The sequence below is a fragment of the Carettochelys insculpta genome, chromosome 8, assembly GCF_033958435.1.
Source record: "Carettochelys insculpta isolate YL-2023 chromosome 8, ASM3395843v1, whole genome shotgun sequence".
Lineage (NCBI taxonomy): Eukaryota > Metazoa > Chordata > Testudines > Carettochelyidae > Carettochelys > Carettochelys insculpta.
In genome coordinates, this window is record NC_134144.1 from 8,643,189 (window position 1) to 8,664,865 (window position 21,677).

The window sequence follows — 21,677 nt, forward strand, 5'->3', positions numbered from 1 at the left end:
ACAACTGAAATGTAACTAATCATATAGTTTATAAGATTCTCCTGTGTATTGTCACCAATTTCTCTTTTAGTGGCTATACATGTTTTGGCTGCTTTCATTTGGACCACAGTGTAGCATTAAAAGCAAGTGATAAAACAATGCACTTCATACCAATTCAATTTTAATACAGTGACCTTTGCTCAAATAATATAGCTACAAGGAAAGGGGTTACGGATTTGATCTGAAATGAAGTGTGACTTCTTTCTTTGTGTTTTGGCAGATATGAACGGTTCAGCTTGCCCAAGCACTTCCTGCTAATCCGGGGGGGACTGTGATGCAAGGGGAGCAGAATGTAGAAGATCTCAGCAGCCAATGGACTGCAACAAATTGAAACTGTCATGTTCACTGCTCCCTGTGATCTTACCTGCCTGAGGCCTCTCTTCCTTCCTAGAGGTTGCTGAAGAAGAAGAGTCTGTTGTCCAGGTTCACTCTGCACGCTTGCTACCCTGTTAAGTGTTGATAGTATTAGCACAATCATACAAGTACAGTGGCTGAGCAGAGTAATGCCTAGCAATTTTGACTAAACACACTAATGGTGCAGTCACTTCAAAGACAGCACTGTCTTTGAAGGATGGGGGAAGTCGTCATCTGTTGGGTTGCAACTTCCACAGTTTAGGAAGGGGATGGGAGTAGGAGTCATGGCATTCAGAACTAGGCCACACACAGGTAGCACAGGGCTGTGAAAATTGAGATTGTCATTGATTGGTGCATCTCATTCTGTAATACTCTCTTCTCCGTGTCCTTTGTCATTGGCCTCCACAGACAAAGGCAAGAATGCCACTTTATTATTTCAGTTTGGGATTTTGTGTTTTGTTTTTGTTTGGGGTTTTTTGGGTGGTAAGGGTAATTTCACAGGCTTATTTTTCCCAATTAGATTTCAGTTCCTCACCTCAGTTTTGTCTGTTGGCTTCAATGTCATTTAAATAAACAAAAATGAAAAATGAACACAATTGACAGAGGTTCCATTCACATAAAGGGTGCACAACTTATGTAAACAGGGTGCATTCAATGTGTTTGCAACTTGAAGTCTCTTTGTGGCTAATGAGCAAAATAAATACAATTAAATATAAAAACCATCTACTGTATTCTTTTTATGACTTAATAGGTTGTCAGTGAAATCTGAATAACTGCGTTAAAAGTAAAAGCGCTTTAGCACCAAGGGCCATGCTTTAAAACTAGTGTATGCTACTGTTCAACGATTTCCTTTTTTAACTTGATATGTGCAGCAGTTTCTCCTTTCCCTGCATCCTTTTTGCAATACTGTATTATTCCTGCCAATTCCATCACAATTAGAGTTATTCACTTAGTAGGCAATGATCACAAATGTATTAGCAATTGACATGTCGTTATCTAAGAAAAAGAACATTCTGTTTCTTCTCAGTTTTCCAGGGCTTTCTTAGATCTCCCTTGGGAAGTGGTCAAAGCCTTACCAGGACTGGAGGAGAAAAAGACAAAACTAATACTTCTGTGGGTGCATTACAACAGTAGAGCTAGGAGAGTGGTTTAACTCAACTTCAGAAAATAATGTATATTTGGTTCCTTTCTTCTTTGGAGAATAGGGTTCAAAAGAGATCCCCATGCTCTGCAGCAAAGGCTCAGCACAGTGCGATTTGAGCTACAGTGAAATATTCAATGTCAAAATGAGACCGTCCCTATGAAGTGCATGATTCCACAAGCTATTTCTTGATCAAGTCAATGAAAATGACCCTACAGCATATTGACTGCTTAGACTGTAGTGCACTCCAAAATTGATACATCCTCAAGGGCACCAATGCAAATAGTTTGAAATTATGTTATTCTTCTCATAAGAAATTTAGACATCTTGACATTATAATTTGTATATTGTTAATTTTTTGTTTCTAGAATTACTTGAGAACTTGCTCCAGCAAATATAGAGACTCAGAGCCAGCTATTAACATATGAATACTTTCTTTAGATAGATGACATACTCAACCTGTGTGTTGGTTTCTAAAAAGGCAGCAGAACATAGTATTAAAATACAACAGAAATCCCTGCAAAAGCTATGATTCCATTATGATTGTTTTTTCCTCCTCCAGAACAGCATCAATAATGTAGTTAAAGTAAAAATTATTTTCCAAGTGCCTTTTGATGCCATAACTACCTTCCCTTCTTTCTTGCCTTGTCCAATAACACAGCCAAGAGTGTGCTGTTGTTCTGTTCTTGGTTTGGCGCAATCATATTTGGGAAGTCAGAGACTTTACATAACTGCTCTGAATCAAATCAAATGCCATTTTCAGATGACATTGTTTATGCTACTCCTCCTGTGAACCAGGCATCTAGCAGATTATTTTTTTGGAGCACATAAACCAGATTTGTTTGAGGAGAACACTCTTGAAAACTTTCCTGTCCATAAAGAGTACTCCTCTGTCATTTACTTAGTACCTATAAAAAGATGCCATGTCCCCATAATCACGTTACTTCCTTTACGTGGTTAGCACAGAGACGGATGAACAAACAAACAAACAAACAAAAACAAAGTGTTCATGAAAAACTGTTGCCAACCATACAAATGTCACACCAGTGTAAAATTCATATCACACAGGACAAACTGTAATAAGCATTGTCAGGATGGCATTTATGATTGGTTACTTTCATGAACAGCAAGAACTAATGCAACAAATAAAAGTGTGAGGGTTTTTTGGGTGGGGCTGTGGGGGGAGAGAGAACAAAAACCAGAGACAGCAAGAAAATAGTTTTTATGTATATTAAATGGACTTTTGTGACTGCAAGATATTCAGATAACAAATATTTAGGTAGAATGCTCCTGCTGAACTTCTCAAGACACAAGGAATGGGATTTCAACAGTCTGACAAATTTCTTCCACGCTTGCCCTGTTGATATTAATTTGCTCTATCTTCTCATAAATCATGATTAAATTAAAATATGCATAATTAGGAATGTTGAAATGGAATTTTTTTTGTGAATCACAAATTTCAATCATAAAAAGTTGTCAATCTCTTTTCCCTCATGCTTTGGGAAACTGTCCCTCTTATTTACATCTTATTTCATCCATCAACTAATGATGCTAAATAAAATAATTTCCCCGTACACACATTTTCCCATAATCTTAGGATCTTGAAAGTTATTCTCTTTCCACATTCATGGGTTTTTACCTATGTAACTGGCACAAGCACAAAGGGAAAAATACATTATTCTTGACATTATTTATCATTGTTATTTTCATTTATTTGAAATTCATGGTTTCCATAATGTTCTGTTCTTTGTTTTATTTCATCTGTTCTTTATTTCATCAAGTGTAACTGTATCAGCAACTGAAATCAGTGTGCTGCCCTCAGCAGTTTTTATCCCTGAGCTCTAGTGAAGATCTCCAAAGAAAAATCTTGTCCTGTTCTATTCAAAACTAGTGTTCCTGAATATAAGAATGTATTTATCCTCTGCTACAACAATGATCTCCATAAGCTTCTGTGCTATCTGTCTCTCCTATTGCTGCTCTCCTCTAGAGAAGGAATGCAGTGTTGCTTATCTTATACAGAACTATAATTGTAGCCTTTCTGAGATCAGGTTAAATTGTTTCAGCCATATCTTGAGTCTCTTTTAATGTTCTGTGAAATAAAAATGTAACCCGTTTAAAACTAAGACGTCTATGACTGTGTCTTCAAAAACAATAAACCCATCAGAAATAGACTCTCTGTATAAAACTACCTATCTGACGATGCCAACTGATTGTCTCCTTTAAAGAAACTGTGTAACACATCAGAGTACAGGATACACCGAGTCCTGCTCTGGGCAAAGGTTGACATTCCAGCAGCTAAGAGAACTCACTGTGCACATGTTTAGACTTCAGAGATCGATACGAATTATTTTGACTTTGGTATCGTCAGTTATCTCAGCCGTCATAAAGCTCCTGGACTTGTTGCAGGAGTTGCTATGTAGCTTGACTACCATTTATCAGTCAAGATATTTCACAAACAACATTAGGACATGACTCAATCTGCAGGTCATCTGCCAAATGCAATGAAGGCGTCAAACTAATAAAGCGCCATTTTAAGAGTTCTGAGCTATTGCTCAGTTGACTCTCTAGAACAAAGGCTTATTTCTTAGGGATCTTTTTTACATAGAATAATACATTTTGCTTTACAAGAGCTTCCATGCCATTGCCAAAGGACAATGTATTTTCTTTACAGCATTTCCACATTACCACCAAGCAGAGACTGATCAAAGGAGGGCAAGCAAACACAAGTGACACCATGAATCTTAGGGTAGACTTAGACAATAGACTAAATTTTTCCATTTTTCCAATATTAAAACTGGAGAAATCTCAAACAAAACAAAATTAATTCATGAGAATACCTCTCAACACAGCCTCATCTTTAGGCAAGTGTGATAAAGTAACAAATAGCAATGTGATATACTTAAGGGAGCTAACTGTGGCCTCCCAGAAAGAAATATGTGATCACACTTGTGATGAGTTAGAATTTTCCCACCTAATGAGGATCAGTTGAGAGGATGACCACAGTAGTACACTAGGAAGAACGATTAACATGGTTGAGCTGACTGTTAAAGGTGCAGTCCTCCTTTTAAAAGCTTACAACCAAGGCATTTTAAAGGCACAGTAATAACGCTGTTTGTTCACCTCTCCTGTTCACAGGAAATACTAGTTTGCAAAGCTTGGACAGTGAGGCTACCAGAGCAATTTTAAGTAAGGAGTAAAAGTGTTTGCCTGCATGCTCTAAGGCTAGCATTTGTAGAACTATTACAATTTGTCATAAGTGGGGAGTCAGACATTCATAGGGAATTGTATTTAATATGACTTATCAGGATTAGTATTATTAATGCATGCTAAATAAAAGAATAATGATTCAAGTGTTTCCAGGTGATGATTTTGTCAGATGAATATAATGACTGTTTTTTTAAGCGTGTCCCCAAACTGGTGTTTGCAAAAGTTTACATTTAATGCTGTGGTAATAATGCTGCTTTCATAGGTCTTCAGAGCACTAGTTAGCCACAGAAAAATCCACAACAAGCAGATAAATATTTTGGGTTGGCAAGATTTTTTTTTAAACTTCCTCAAGATGTTAGAGATTAAAAACTGTTGACAATCAAACTGAAGTTGGGTTACAACACCTTTGACTTGCAGGCCTGAGAATCAATGAACAACAAATGACAGAAATGGAAAGAGAGAAAAAGGGCGAGGAAGAGAAACAGAAGATATAGGGAATTGATTATTTCCCAGCACAGACACTGACAGACAGGTAGTGTTGACACTGTACCTAGAGAGGCTGCCCTCAGCGGCCAGGCCCTGGGAGTCATCGAGGACATTAGGTTCACTGCAGGAGGGGCAGGGAGATGAAGCATTTAGGGAAAGAAAATGCAAAAAGCATGCAATTGTCTCTGTTTTCAAGGAAAAAATATCAACGGAATAAGAAAAGAAAAGGAGGACGGTAAACTCATTTGGTCTTGCACTGGTTCATCAGAACACATGACTCAAAGGGTTGAAAGATACACATCTGATCAATCAAATTCTGAATAAAAACATCAAGTTACAAATGGAGGATATGATAGATGGAGACCTCCAAACCTATATAATATACTGCATGAGCTAAGAAGCTCATTGAGGTGTGATTCTAGGACAAATAAGGGACGGGGATGAGGGGCCTTGGAAAGTTTTTAAATACTTCTGCTCTCTGTATCTCCTCTGTATCCTATTTCCTTCCAATTTAAGATTCCTCCCCACATGTACATCCCATCAATTCACTTACTCAGGCTTTTTTCTTGAAGTGCTAATCCACTTACCATAAGCTGCAGAACAACATCCTATTGCTGATGCTATTAAAAGTCTAAACTACTGGAAACCATGATCTTGCATTACAATAAAATTGTAAATAAACAACTGGAATGTATAGTGGCAAATCTGTACCAAATCACACCGCCTCAACTGCTACCTACTTCCCCCATGAAGAAAGAGCAACCAACAATATTCCAGTTTGTTCACTCATATTTGAAATAGGAAAGGTAGAAAGAGATCTGGTGGATTTCCATTAGGAAAGCAGTAATGTCACAATACATTTATTAGTTTACATGTGTAAAGACTCAAAAAAAATCCAGAGACCATTGCTCATCCATGGCTAAAATAAGTATGCAATTAAGAACAATTATGCCTGCTGGGTCAATGAAGTATCTACCCTACACATATATGAGGTAATTTTCCCAGTAGGTTTCATGCTTTAAAAGGCTGAAAGTCCAAATTTATATTGCATGTGAAAACACTATTTTTCTTAGCATCACCAATTAAAAAGCATCACAGCTCAGAGGAAAAAAATTACAGTAAATCATACTTACTTTAAAAAAAGTAAGGAAATGGAATGAAATGAACTTAAAGGTCACAGGTGTCCTCACGGGAGCTCTTTATACAAAGAATGGGATACAATCTTAGTGGCTTCCAGATCTACAATTACTTCCCTTGTCATTGTTGGTATATACCAGTGGTTCTCAAACTTTTTGGCCTATAGCCAGTTCTCTCAATGTAAACCTTTCTGTGGACCACCAGCCAGTCCTCCATTATGAAAAAACCCATTTGCTTATCTCTAAATGCCTTAAATACTAAATTGTTCAGATTAGACTGCTGGAATATAAAAACACAAATATGCAGCTATACCATAAGAGGGCGTCTATTTAGATCTTATAGCGTATATCACATTAGATTACCAAACTTCATTTTAAAGAAGGGAAAATATTAATCTATATTCAAAACAAAAGGTTTCAAAATTATCTTTATGACGGGGAACTGTTTTTGGGTCAGGAGTCACTGACCCACAGAAAAATCAAAAGGGAGGCCACACAAAGGTGAGAAGCAAGCAAACAAAGAAACAAAAACAGCAACATTTACTGTTGTGGCCCCCCCCCCCGAGACCCCCTCACACTCCTCCTGCTTCAGCCCTGGGGCGGGAGTGAGGACCCAGATTCAGGGTTTCCCACAGACCAGATTAACTCTTCTGAGGTCCCAGGGCTAGTAGATTTTGTTTGGCTTTGGGGTGGAGCCAAAAATGAGGACTTCAGTGTGTGGGAGGAGGCTGCAGGGGAGCGGGATAGGGATGAGGGTGCAGGGTCTTGGTTGGAAGTGGGGTGCAGGAGAGGGTGAGCGTATGAGGTCTGGGTGGGAAATAGGGTACTGGACCGATATGGGTTTTGGGTTCTGGGCAGGAGGTGGGGCATGTGAGGGAAGTGGGAGGCAGGAGGTTGGGCATGAGAGGAATGGGGGATGCTTACCTAGCTCGGCACTCCCTGCCACTCCCAGGCACCGTCCCACAATGGCATCCATTGGCCAGCCAATGGGAGCAGTAGGGAAGGCCTCCCATGACCAGTTTCCAGCAGTGCCCTTTCTGCTGCTGGGAGGAGGGGAGCAAGAGCCACTTTTCCGAGTGAGCCAGATCCAGCCTGCAAGGCTCGGGAATCTCCCCACCCTCCAGTGGGAAGCCAGCGCTGGCAATCAAACCTTGTGAGTGGCGACAGTGTGAAGATGGAGTGCCAGGGTGGGCTCCCCATTGCAGATGGTGGGGGGGTCACTTTGAGAACTACTGGTATATATGATGGCAGTGCCTTTTAGCTGTTACATATGCCATATATTGGGGGATTTCTAACTGAATTACAAACAAGTCTGGTCAAAGGGACAATGCCCAGTCGTAAGATAAGGCAGAATTCACATTTTCAGCGTTTATAAGAAATGACATAAATGAATCTAGACATTATCTCTTTATCAGAGCTCTTTGCAAACCTATGTCAGAAATAAAAATAACCATTGTTTACTGAAAAAAACCCCAGAATTTAAAGGGAAAAAGTTCTTATTCATTGGCTTCTGTGTCACACACCTGACTAATGCAGAATACCCAAATTCTCCCTCACTCTAAAAAAAGAGGCTTCTAGGATTAGCTCTAGCAGACAAACAAGTTTCTGGTTTAGAATAATCCCACTTCTATCATTGCCATTTGCTAATGTCAAGAGGAAAACAAACGTTTGCGCTGATTGGGGTTGATATCGAACTGAGGATACTCTGCAGCATCTTGGGATTTTTCTCCTACTCATTTTAAGTGCTGCGGGACTCTGATTCAGAGTGAAAACTCTAAGTGCACACAGCACCCTGAAATTACGCCTACACTTTTGAAACCTGCCACACAAACAGGCATAGCATTAGCAGACAAACAATAAAGATTCTGTCATTTTAGTTTCTAACAAGGAAATCTCATTCTCATATTGGTCATGCATTAGCAACTGTATAGAAGAACCTTTATGTTCTATCCTGTGGCAAGTTCTTCCACTGATATCCATGGGAATACTTTTAAGGAGCAAGCACTGCAGGATAATTAGCCTGATAGTAGTCAGTTGTTAGCACTCTCTCCTGCTGCTCTGTCTCTGAGTTACACATAATATACCTTTGGAATGTGTGCTCTGGAGAACAGAGTGGGAAAGATGAAAATCACATGTTGTTACCTTTGGCTGGGTAACATGCCCACCTCAGCCTGAGGTGCAGACATGCTGGAGATATGGCTGGAGAACCGACGCCTCCCAATGGCACCCATAAGGTATGCTTCCTGTTCACTTACCACACTGGGCATGCTCACTGAATCATCTAGAAGGGATGTGGAAAAGACCAAAAAAGAAAAAAAAATAATCCAAAACCTCAACAGCACATTTAAAAATTTCCAGGTAATACCAGCTCCTGCCCCATGTTCAAGCCCAGTATACACATAGTTCAGTGCCAACACTGCAAACATGCATTTGCTTAACTTTTCTACCACACATCTCTGTATATACCTTAGAGAGTTTGTGTATCCACCTACTCATGAGTTCATCCTTCCAGCTAGAACACCTCCAAAATTATGAGAGCTGGGACGACCACATGCGGTAAGCCACTTTCTCTTATCCTAACTTAAAGCAAGGTCAGGGTTTGGTTGTGCCAGGAAAATGGGAAGTGCCTGGAATGGGATTGTTTTCCATACCATGGGAAGGGAGGAGTCTGAAAGCAGGAACAGTTATAATCTGCAATGACCACTGGGGGCAGCAAGCGCAGGGGACTATAATGCTGCAGAATGACCACAAGAGGGTGGCTGCACCAGGAGGAGGGCAGCTAGCTGAGGCAAGGGCTCTCCGTATTGCTGGCCAAAGGTATGTGGCCTCCCTGCCCCAAATCCCTCCCCCCAGTTCTCGGCTGCCAGCACACACCCCCATGCCCCCCCCCAGCACTGCCATGGCCAGACAGTGCAGCCCCACCTCCCTTGGAGGAGCCACACCCCTGGAGGAGCCATGAGCTAGGCAGTAGAGCCCCATGCCAGATGAAGTTGCCAGCTGGGCAGCATGGCACCAGGCTCCCCAGGGAGCTGCTATCACCATTTCAGTGCCACCCTTGCCACCACAGGCAGCCCTGGTGAGTCCCTGCCTAGGCCTGCCAGCCCACCCACCCTCTGCCCTTAGCCCACACAAAGACCTGAGCAATGCTGGATAAATCCTCTAGTAGACATAATAAAGTTAAACGTGTGTCCAAATTTCACCAGTTCAGGGCTTCAGACTGCAGGACCTTTGGAGCGCAGACCTTCCCTTGCTCATATATTTATGCAATGTTTCAGATAATCAGTTCAGAGCGTTTAGGGGCTACCACAGTACAATTACTATTATTAAGTTATTAAGTCTCCTGAGAATGAAACCTACAATAAGACATTTTGCTGATTAAAAAAAATGGTTCAAGATCCTGAAAGTCAACATTATTAAAAGATGAAAGGAATGAGAAAGAGATGTACAGATTTAGCAGCATCTAACTTGCAAAATGCATTGTTTCCAAAATGCTGACCTTGTATTCATAGAAATAAGGGTGAACTTACAAAAAAAATGTTTGTTGTGTATGTTGGATTTTGATTAGAACAGGCTGAAATTTTCAACAAAATTTTGAAATAAAAAAACCCTGACCAACTCTATATCCAGTTTGAAAATGGAGAAAAAATTCAATGGAAACTTTTCTTTTAGTTTTAAAAATTTCAAAATAAAAAGTGGAGACATTTTCGTTTAATGTTTCTATCCCCGCTTCTTTCCAGTACTAAATTTGATAGGTTGGGACAATTTGTGGGTGAATATATTCTGACCAATTCCTGGTTTTAGGAAAAAAATAGACAAATTTTGAGGAGTAAAGGGAATTCAAAGTAGCCCAGGCACTCTGAAGTACCCACGGGTGAGCTGCGGCTACACACAAGATGGCACTTTGAAGTTTAACACTTCAAAGTTGCTGCAGGGGAGAATTAGCTTAATGAAGTGCTGCATATGCACCGTAGCACTTCATTAGTAATCTCCTGACACCCTACTTATCATGCTCCCTTCGAAGTTGGGAGCTAGTGTAGACAGCTTAAGTGTCTTATAACACAGGAGAATTCTTGTTATCATTTTTAACCTGCTGGTATTTTCAATCCAACAAGTAGTTCAAACATCACCCCTGTAGAAAGGATCATGCAGCATGCTGTTGTTCCAACATACCATAACTCTATGCCTCAATTAACATGCCACAGTGCCTTCTCTTTTACAATTAATTTTCCAAGGAGAATTTAGGTTCATTTCTTTGGTCTGTTTGGGTGGTACTCTCATGGTCTTTTCGGCACGTCAGCCAGCTTTAAATCAGACTGGGGGTGGGGGCAAAGGGGAACTGCTGGCTCTAGCATCTTTAGTGGCCTAGACAAACATGAAAATTCCATTCATCTCAGCTTGCAGTCACTTGTAATGAATCCAAGAGCGTATCCAGAAAATATCATGGTATACAGAAGTATACAGAAAATAAGTTCCATAGTCTACGTAGACTGAAGGATGCTATTACTACTACAGAAAATAAGACACAAGGGCCATGTCTACACACCCCCTCCCTTTAGGAGTGGGTATGTAAATCCATGGAATTGAAACTGCAGATGAGGTGGGGATTTAAATATCCCACACCTCATTTGCATATTCCCACGAGATGCGGCCTTCAAAGTGGAGTCATTTCAAAAGTGAAAGTGCCATGTAGACGCTGGCACTTCAAAAGGAAACCCTGACTTTGAAATTCCCCTAATCCCCATTGGAAATTTCGAAGTCAGGGTTTCCTTTTGAAGTGCCGGCATCTTCATGGCACTTTCACTTTTGAAATGACTCCACTTTGAAGGCCACATTTTGTGGGAATATGCAAATGAGGCACAAGATATTTATATCCCCACCTCATCTACAATTTCAATCGTGTGGATTTACATACCCTCTGAAAGGGAGGGGGTTTGCAGACGTGGCCAAACTGTACAATGTTTTGTAATAAATTCATATGCATCAAGTCTGGGCCCAGTTTCAGTAGAAGCACTCTCTCTGTTACAGACTTCTTCTCCACACAACAAGCCTTTACGCTTCTTCTAAGGCCATTGCCTCTCTTGTATCTGATGTCTTTTGGGAATAGACAGCTGTCCCTAAGCACCAAAAGTGAGTAGCAAGAGTTCCAAGCCACACAACCTCTGCACCACCAGAAGACAATAAACCTATAGGATTGAGAAGCCCAAGCCTTCTGGAGAGAATAGGGGCTCCTAGTTGATGGTTTTGAGAGAAGCCCAGGCAAAACTTGCAGGTTTCTATATCAAAACTTAAACCAGAAAAATTCGAACTCTGCAAATCCACAGGAACTATACAAAACTAACCTCTCTCTTTAAAGATGATACAAAGACAGAGAGTAGCCATGGTTTGAGCATACATAGTGCAAATTCAGAGTGTTGCACATAGGGAGCTGTGGTTAAAGGATGAGGAGGGATTACATAGCAACCTGATACTGCTGCAATGCGATGCTGGCGACATAGCCATCAAATTAATTCCATTTATTAGCAGAATTAAAGTCAAAGAGGGGATTGTTTAGCTAAATGCCATATCAACATGTGCATACTGCCCATATCCCCACTGTTTTATTTACTGTCTTCACCTGTACTCCTACCCTTCCTCAGCCCTGTTCTCAAGAGTACGGAAGGAAGCACATGAGAACTTGACATTAACAACTGCATAGTGTGGTAATCACTGCTTACACTGAACCATGTGCCCACATGTACTTCTTCACATGGGTGCTGGGGAGCAACAACCTTTTCCTCCTGGCTGTGCACAGAACAAGGGTTTGCAGCATTCAGGCTTGCCCCAGTAAAGGGTCCCTGGTCATTCTACTGCTCAGAACAACAGCCCCTCTGCCTGTACAGCAGAGCTGGGCCTGAATAATGAGGGGCTGCAACTGTACTCTGGTCCTGCCCTGGTAGCCACTTACTTTCTTCATCCTCCTCATCTGTGCGGCTCAGAGTATCCTGCGAAGCCTGATGGGAAGGCTCACTGTCCTGCTCCCAGACTGTGCCAGTGCCTGTGTTGGAGCGGGACATGGTAGCAAGGCTGAGGCGGTATGCTGAGGTGGAAGTGCCCACGGTGCTGATGGAGGTCTTGCCTTGGTAGGCTGCACAGAATGGGAAAAACAAAGCCAAACCAGTTATGATGCCCCCCCCCCCAAAATATATATATATTGTTCCCAGTATGGCAAGGGGATCTTCCTCAGCTAGGGTTTAGAGGGAATGTGAGAGGAGTGGGCCGAAAGTCCTTCCGTAGCAGCTGCGAAAGAGAACTCTCCCATTGCTTGTGTTTGCATGCCAGATCAATAGAACTGCACTAGCTCTTCAAATCTGTAAGAAACCTTTGTCACCGCAAAGATTTCTCCTCTTGTCCCTGAGCCTTACTATCACTTCTACTGCCCATATGCAACATATGGCAAGCAACACATTATTAGGGGGTCAAAAAAAGTAGAGCTATTTTCTTTCTAAGAACCAAGTACTGGCTATAATATTTTCAGCAGTCTAGAAGTAATGACAGTCCTCTAGTAGCAGCAAATGTATACAACAAAGAAGAAAGTTTATTGAAGTGGCCACTTTATGAATGGTCAGGAGTTTTCTTTTACATTCCAAGGCACAGAATTGAGTCAAAAATGCTAAGCTGTCCTTTCACAGGGAAAAAAAGAAAAGAAATATTTGTTGTTGATAAACAAGATGCTAATACTAAAAGCACCCAGATGAGAATAGCTAGATTTAAAATATTACATTTACCTCTACAGCCTTGGTTGTACTGCACTTTGATCAGTAAAGACTGAAAGAGATTACCATCACATGGCTGTCAATGTCTATGAGAAGTGAGATGCTGTTCTTAGTTTATTTACCAGAGAGACTGATGTAATAAAGGCTTTCAATACCACCAGCAGTAATTTGTCTCAGGTGAGAGGGCAGTGATCGACAGAGCATGAAAACCAACTATCACCTTCAATACTTTGCAGCATATTAAAGGGGGAGGGATAGCTCAGTGGTTTGGGCATTGGCCTTGTAAACCCAGTGCTGTGAATTCAGTCCTTGAGGAGGATGTTTAGGGGTCTGGGGAAAATAGATTTAATTTAAAAAAATTCCTCCTAGGGATGGTGCTTGGTCCTGCTAAGAGGGCAGGGGACTATACTCAATGAAGTCCCTTCCAGTTCTATAAGATATGTATATCCCCATATATTTATTTTTTATTTTCAATGAAGCAGTATGGTGGAACTCTGTATGCTGTATCTCACCTTTTCATAAAGAAGAGGATTCAGTCTCCAGGGCTGTCAGGCCAGCACCTTTTGCAAGCAGAAAACTCACTTATAAATAAATTAGTATGCACAAAGCCCCTGCTGCTGTTGGTGTGATACTGTACCCCAGTGCACCCCAGTGAAGAGAGGACTGAGCCGTCAGACCAGTTCCATGCAGTGCATTTCCATTTTGTAAATTCTGTGTATTCCATGTATCCTCCCTCTCCCAGGACAACCTTACCTGACCCACTATGCACTGCCTCCTTAAGGATCTTTAGCTCGCTGTTGAATTCTGTGATGAGGGAGCTCTTGCACAGAGGACGTGGTATGAAGCGCCGCTCCAGCTGGTCAGCGATATGTTGTCGGGCAGTCAGCTCCTCATGATTCTCTGCAGGCTGGGCCAGCAGCTGACAGGGGCATAACAACCCTTGTTAGCAAAAGGACCCCTAGTACCATAGAGAGACAAAACTCAGCTCCTTTCCAACTAGCTTGTGTCCCTGGCTGCTGGTACAACTACAAGCTGAAAACTTTTGTCCTTGCATGTAAGAAGCTGCTACAGCTACAAGCTGAGGTAGGGACGAACTCTGTAGTTGCATGCAAAAGCACAACCAAACACCTAGGTTCTCTCCCAGCCTTTCAGAATATGCATAACTGACTCAATGAATATTGAAACCAATCAGTGTTGCTACTAATATAGCAGGTATTAAGTAAATAGGAATCAGGGCTTCCTTGTGCAAAGCAACACGTTCACACACAACAGGAGACAGTCTTTATATAGTCATAAAAATGGAGAGCTGTCTGGGACCTTGTAAAGTCATCACGTCCAGCCCCCTGCACTGTCAGGACCTAATAACCCTAGCCCATCTCTAACAGGTGTTCCTCAACTTGATTTTAAAGGCTTCCCATGATGGGGACCCCATCTATACATATCAGCAGAAGTAGCAGCAGCCCGAGTACACCAGCTGCTTGTTCATTATCAACAGCCATGTTGGCTTATGACTCAAAGCCATTACAAAGCAGAAAGGGACTTCACATCAGATCTTCTCAACACATCATGTTACCCATCCCAGATTCCATCTCAATTCATTAGATCCACACAACCCTACAGATGCTTAATTTCTCAGGGCTTGTGTTCATTGTAATGAATGTGGACTCCTACTTGGGTGTCGTCCCTAACCCAGCTCCCATCTACACATAAAACCCTCTGACTTGAGGTGGATGCTTTCAATCCAAATTACCTGGCCCACCCTATGCTATGGGCTTAAGCCCAGGATTTGCTTACAGTCAGGCTGACGAGGGTAACCACCACGTTGCAGTGAGGACGCAGGCTAACTCACTCGAGTCCCAAAAGTCATCTGGTGCTTTCTCATAATGTTTTCCCACATGTCCCAAAAGGACAAACAAGTTCTCCCACAATTTTCTGGGAAAGAACCACACAGAAGCTCAGCTTACTGCAGCACAAGGAACCATGGGATGTCCAACAGAAGTCGCAGTGACAGACTGGTGGGAGTGCAGCACACAGGAATGTGGGTGACCACACCCTAATGTGAATGGGGAGGCACACCATGGTTGCTCAAACCTGGGCTAGGCTAGGCTAAGCTGGCTGCCAATCCAGGCTAATTGCAGTGAACACAGCCTTATTGGCTGGGGCAGAGAACTAACCATCACCAGGATATCTGGGAACTGCAGCTCATTCCTTCACAGATCTCCAGTGAGTGCCCACTATGGACCTTGTTACTGCTAGCTAGCCAGGGAAAAGGGTGGGCTAGTTTAAGGCCTTTGGCCTGTGTCCCCCTGAACACTTCAAAATGTTTCTCTTTTGGTCACGGGGCCATGCAGGAATTGGATTTGAGTTGGTGTCAGAAGGTTCCTCTGGCAAGATTAATTTCTGAGGGGTAGCTAGTTTATAAGATCTCTCTACCAGTCCAAAGCTTCACCATATTATTTGCCAAACCACACTCACAGGGGACTAGCACTTGGAGTTTTTTATACGTGGTACAACACCTGCAATCAGTAATCTGAAATTAATACAAATATTAGTCCCAAAGCTGAGTCAAGTCACGTAACATCACCTCAGCAGTGGACACTTTTGACTTACTTACTAAGAAGCTGACAAAACTCCTGAAATTACCTTTGAAGTTGGCAGGTGTTCAGTGCCTTACAAGATAAGGCTCTAACAATGCAAGGAGAAATGCCTGCCCAGTGTATAAGAATTCCCATTAGCACCTTGAATACTGGACAGGGCCATCCCTATGGGAGCATGGGGCTCAGGGCAACCTCCCCCAGTGCCTGCCCCACCCCACATGCCCCCCTTGGGCCCCACAGCTAAGATGGAGGACTGTCCTGTCCATAAGACAATTGAGGCAGCCACTCTGAGACCCCCCAAAGTGTAGGGCTTGGGGCAGCCGCCCTGAACCATCCTATGGATGGGACAGCTCTGACCGGGCCTACGAGAAATCTTCCTGGCCTGTGGAATACTAGATGCTCCCTTGACTGTGCCTGTATGTCTACCTGGGAGGATCCTTGCTTTGGTTGAGCTGATGTAATAACGATTATTAAACATAATTTATTCATCATCATCATCATCATCATCATGAGCCGATCCATGCTCCAACAAAATTTCAAGCGGTGGTGATGGGTCTCATTCTGCAGCAGCATGGCATTGTGAATCCCATGCATTAGAATGCCCATCATTATCGCTTTCTCTTTGTGTTGCCCCTAAAAATCCACTCTCATGAATGCTCCTTATTTGTAAGAGTGTCTGTTTACAGATCTACTAGAGAGCCAAGGTCTCAAATGCCTCCTGCCATCCTTCTGAGACACCACCAAGCATACAAGTCAGGGGTCACTCCCTATGCAAAAATATGCTTCTCCCCAAGACCACACTCACCCTCAAACCCTGTGTCACACAATCCTTGCAAGGCAGTGTGGGGTGTCTGGCCTAAAAATGTTATCTAATGAAGCATCTGCCACAAGCGTGAAAGCTGGCTTTACCTTGCACTGAATGAAGGGCCGCAGAAGCACAAAGATAGGGATCCGAGTGCGAACAATAAAATCCAAGAAGTCCCAGAGGGCCAGCCCTCCCACTTTGCGCAGGGCCATCTCTTTGACTTGCAGGCTCAGCCAGTACCACTGGCTGCCAAGTTGGCGCTCAAAGCACACGAGGATCACTTTCAAGGCTGTACGGAAACAAATGCCAGAAGACGTAAAGCACTGCAGCCAGAGCCGTTAACTCCAGGCTTTAATAGCTGGAGTATCTGCAATGAGCAATGATGTGCACACATCCCTACTCCAGTTTCTTTACCATCAGCTGCCAATTCCTGCCAAGGAGTAGTGAGTTATGGGATAATTTCCCTTTTGTATAGCTATGTAGCTTTAATTTCTCCATGAGATACTGCCCAGTCCAAAATTCCCAGATGCCCCCAAAAATTCTTTCCCCTTCCTTGGAATTTACTTCTTCCAAAATCATTGCAGCATGAGCATAGATGCCAGTCTCTGATGCAGAATGGAGAGAAATCTAGACTGTGCAACACCCCAGCAGAAATAGCTATGTAACTCCTGGGTGTTTATGAAGAGGAACCTTGCCGTATTGCAGGTGGAAGAGCCACACACTAAAGGTTGTTTGGAAACTGATCAAGGAAGCCAAGAACCAGAATCCCTTAGCACAGGGGTTGGCAACCTGTGGCCGCCATTGCTGACTCTACTTGTGGCTCTGGAGGCTGCTGCCACTTAAACAAAGTTTGGGACTTAGTTTTTTTAAGTGATGGCAGCCTCTAGAGCTGCAAGTGGTGTCAGCAGTGGCAGGGAGCCCCACAAGGGAAAGCTGGCAGCTGCCCGTGTGCTGCAAGCAGGGGAAGGAGAGCTGGGGGGTAGGGGTGTCTCAGTCTGCCCTGCTGGAGCCGGACTAAGGAGGCGGCAGAGGGGAGCAGCAGTGGGGGTTGGGGGACTGAGCCTGCCCTGCTGGGGCTGCACTGGGTAAGAGGAGAAGGACGGGCAGCTGCTGATCTGCAGAGGGAAGGCAAGAGGGCCTTGTCTCCCAGTCATGCAGGAGCTGCTGTCCAATGCGAAGGGCTGCTTGACCCTTCCGCCATGCTCAAACCAGAGCAAGAGGGGCTGGACTGTGTGGCTTGCTGCAGTCGTGTCGAGCCCAGAGTGCGTACCCACCGCAGTGACTCCCTCCCACCTCAGTGTGCTGCAGGGTGTACGCAGGTCACTTTAAAATGTTTAAAAGTCACTTCCCTTCCAAGAGCCCTTAAAATAAACACCCAGCGGGGAGCAGTGGGAGAGGTGGTTGTCTCAGACAGGTAAATCCTGGGGATGGGGAGTGGTTTGCAGGATGGACGTAAAGCCTGGTGATGGGGGTAAGTTAATTTTCTAACTGGTACAAATCATGTTATGTGCACTGTTTTTAAAATAGGGGTGACAAAAGGTATGGTTTCATGTTATTTATTAAGGACAGTCTCACATTCACATGCATTGTGGCTCTTGACGTATTGATTTTGTAACTGAACTTGAAAAAATGGCTCTTCTCACTATTTCGGTTGCAGACCCCAGCCTTAACACAACCCACTGAAAAGGTAGTTTACAAATCAACAAGAGTTAGGCAGGAAATGAGGCTGCTTATTAAAGGCTAGGTTGTGATAGAGCATATCCTCAAATGGAACTGCCCTTACACTCCCACACATGGCCCACACAGACCTGGGGCCTAAGCACAGAAGAATCAGGAGGGCTATTTGTCTCCTTTTTCCTTCCCCAGCAAAGGATGGTTTAAGAAGTGGGTACAGACCTCTCTCTGCAAGTTTGCCCAGATTAGCTGAACCAATGTGTGCATGCATAATCAACTACTAGCATAGGTCAGTGGGCAATTACATCCTCCAGGAGCACACAGAGGAGAAGAACTATCAATCAGTGAAATGTCTCAGTCTAACACTATGTCTACATGGCGAGATGCTTTCAAAATAATTTATGCAATTTGCATCATGCGAATTGTCTAAATTATTTCAAAATACCTTATTCCAAACTTGGTACTGTCCAAATTTCACTAAATTTTGGAATAAGGGGCTATTCCGAATGTTCTGTTTCTCCTTGTACAAGGAGTAGCAGAACCAGAACAGTGTGGCCAAAATAGCTCTGCTATATTGGGTGCTTTGAAGAGCCGCAGTGTTGCTATTTCGGGACACCTTTGTATCCTGAAATAGCATCCACCATGCAGGCATAGCCTAACTGACTATGTCTGGGAAAGCTACTCCTAATTTGGTGCAGCTTATGTACTGCTCAATGCACAGGTCAGTGACTAAAGCAGCTGTACATAGCTCAGGGTACACCAGCCTGTAGGTGGCTGGGGTTATGACTTCCAGCATGAGGAGACACAGCAAACTAGAAATAGTGCGTAACTGCATTGGTCTAAGAGTGGGATAGCCTGCAGCATGTACCTAGTCTTGGAGAGGCTTGCTGCTCCTCCTGCCGCACGCACTGCCCTGGCTACACTTCTGTTTTGGAGCAGGTGTGTCTATTCCTTCCGGTGGCAGTGCAGACATACACTCCAGTCAGCTTGTGGCTATGAGGATTTTCTCAGCCTACCCAGAGGTTTCTTAAATGCAGCTGTTTATTTTTCTCTGTTTTGCTGGGTGAGGGGAAGCTCTCACTCACTCACCCAAGTATGCTGCTTGGCTGGTGGATTCTGCAAGCCCTTCCCTGCGCAGGTCCTTCCCAGCATCCCCTGGGGTAGAGCAGTGTGCAGGGGAGCTCTCCATCATGAAGTTCTTGCTGCGGGAAGTGCTGATGATGCGAGGTGGCAGAAGGATGTTAATAACAGTCTGGAGCAGCAGAAGGACTTCCGGCTGCTCCAGCCATGGACTGTCTGAGATCCATTGATGGGGTGGTAGGCAAGGGAAAGAAAGGAAACAGATCAGGCCATATCCTCTCAAAGCCATGCAAAAACTGCAGTCTCGTTTTCAGTTCCCAGTTGTGATGCAACTGGAACGTCCCTTAAACCAGGCCCATCCCCCATCTTGTTGGGCTGCTTCTCCTCCTGTGAGCAAAGTCAAGTTATTCTAGCTTCCACGCACATCCTTCTGTGGCAGCGCTAAACCCCATAAGCATAATGACTTGGCCTTCTCTCTTTCCCCACATTCTTTGCTTTCACACCTGCATTTGATATAGATGCTTAAAAGCGACCACAAGCTACAGACGACACAGAGTCAGACGTCCAGACAACTGGCAAGGAACTAGGTGAACAGCTAACAACAATAGCAAATTCCTGCCCTTAAAGCTCTATATCTTACACTATGATGAATTTTGATTTGTCCAGAATTCTGCCATTGTTAAAAGAAGAAGCACAAGTTAAAGTGTGAGTTTGAGAACCACTGATCGCTGACACAGCTGAAACAAAAAAGGAGAAACAACAGTTTCCATTGTAGCTGCTTTTCAACATCCCAAATGAGCTCTAATGACACCAGCAAGAGGACACCAAATAAGACGCAACAACAACAGTAGGAAAGGCAAATATTTGTTGTTGGGGAGGAAGGGAAGGAGCGAAGGGACTCTTTTTGTTAAATAATCATCAGACCTTTGCTTCCTGATCCTACTGTGAGGACAAATGGAATCAGTAGGTTTAAAAGCATTCCTTCTCTTCTCTCCTGATTGGTGAATGGGGAGATCACATGGCTTAAAGGGAAATCTTCTTTCAAAGCCTGCACAGTAATAATAAGAAAGGATTAAATGACTTCATCAGAAGATTAAAAATATAAACCACTGTGGATAATGCTGATTCCCATATGCGTTATATATATACGGCACACCACAGGAGATTGATAAAATTACCAGATCCAGGGAGGTCTGAATAGAAGTAGAGAATCTAAATGTCACCTGTTTTTTTTTTAACATAAACAAGTGATAAAGGGTGTTCTGATCTCAAATACACTATTTTAAATCCAGAGTAATCTGTTTAGAGTGCATATGGTATTATTCCAAATCTACATTTGTGCAAAAGAGATCAGAATCTGGCCTGAATTACCTAGGGAGAAAAAGAGAAGAGGGAGTTACACCAATGATAGAAACAGTGTCCCCCCTCTTGCTGAATGAGGAGGTTATTCCAGTATCCACCCGTATTTTCCTGCATCTTCACTCTGCTTTCCTGACCCACGAAATCCTGATACTATGCTGGCTTTCCTTCCCGAAAACAAATAAAATCCACACTTCGATCTTGACAATTATTCCAGCCTGAATAAAATGCTCCATCAGCCTGACCAGATTCACCTCCAAGGCAGAAGAATTTTAATGACAGTGGAAAAAAATACTGTTGGGTGAACATCTGAAGTTTCAAAGCTTGGATAAAGCATCCAAACTTTTAGATACTTAAATGTGAAATGAAACTGAACCTCAGAACCAAGAACTACCTGAGTCTGCAAAAGTAGGCTGGAATTCCCCGGGAGAAAAGGTTTTTCCTGTGAGACTTCCTGCACTTCCATTTCAGATCCTGCTGGAAGTATGAAGGTATTATGGCATTTCCAGTTTTGACCCCTTATGAAACCCAGGGGAAATGTGGAAAGAAAAAAATCGTATGCATACATCACAGAATGATAAAAATGATTCCTCTGGACTAAGGATCTACAGAGATGTAAGGATTTGAGAGAAAGTAGATGTGGCCTCTTATATTTTGAGAGCCAATCAACAAACCCTTGAAGAAGCCTGCACCAAACAGTGAGAATGTTCATCTGATGGATGCCCTCTCCTGTTCCACCGTAAACAGGATAGTTCTGTGCTCTGATGCCTCGACTATGTACCCCCTTTCCCCTAATCCATGCCCCATGCTCTGAAAATCCTGTTGAACTGCTCAACTGCAAGGAGGATGCGCCACTCAATCATAAATAGAAAAAGTTGTTGCATAGGCGAACTGTCCAAGGGCGTAATAGCCCCAAATAACGCTACTGTATCTTGAGTTAAGAAACATGCACCTTCATCCTGTACCTGTGTCCATCTCTATTCCTTTTGGTTTCATGGCAACATGGAGGTATAAAGCATACAGAAGCAGACAGAGTCCAAATGCACA

At 43.0% G+C, this 21,677-nt stretch overlaps 1 protein-coding gene and 1 long non-coding RNA gene across 8 annotated transcripts in view; one reads left to right on the forward strand and one right to left on the reverse strand.

The window, feature by feature from the left end:
* The window catches only part of LOC142016656 (uncharacterized), a 23,910-nt gene extending 20,280 nt beyond the window's left edge, over positions 1–3,630 (forward strand). For all 5 annotated transcript variants that reach the window (XR_012646354.1, XR_012646353.1, XR_012646355.1 and 2 more), the window contains one exon: positions 260–3,630. This is a non-coding gene — a long non-coding RNA (uncharacterized LOC142016656). The remainder of the gene's footprint in view (positions 1–259) is intronic.
* UNC80 (unc-80 homolog, NALCN channel complex subunit) overlaps positions 1–21,677 on the reverse strand; it is a 181,778-nt gene that overhangs the window by 7,581 nt on the left and 152,520 nt on the right. For 2 of the 3 annotated variants that reach the window (XM_075000738.1, XM_075000739.1), the window contains 8 exons: positions 20,196–20,319; positions 19,281–19,487; positions 16,622–16,806; positions 13,869–14,034; positions 12,308–12,487; positions 8,506–8,644; positions 5,292–5,348; positions 404–485 (listed from right to left, as the gene is read on the reverse strand). In XM_075000738.1, coding sequence (XP_074856839.1) covers positions 404–485; positions 5,292–5,348; positions 8,506–8,644; positions 12,308–12,487; positions 13,869–14,034; positions 16,622–16,806; positions 19,281–19,487; positions 20,196–20,319 — 1,140 coding nt within the window. The remainder of the gene's footprint in view (positions 1–403; positions 486–5,291; positions 5,349–8,505; positions 8,645–12,307; positions 12,488–13,868; positions 14,035–16,621; positions 16,807–19,280; positions 19,488–20,195; positions 20,320–21,677) is intronic. The other variant, XM_075000740.1, reaches the window with a different exon arrangement.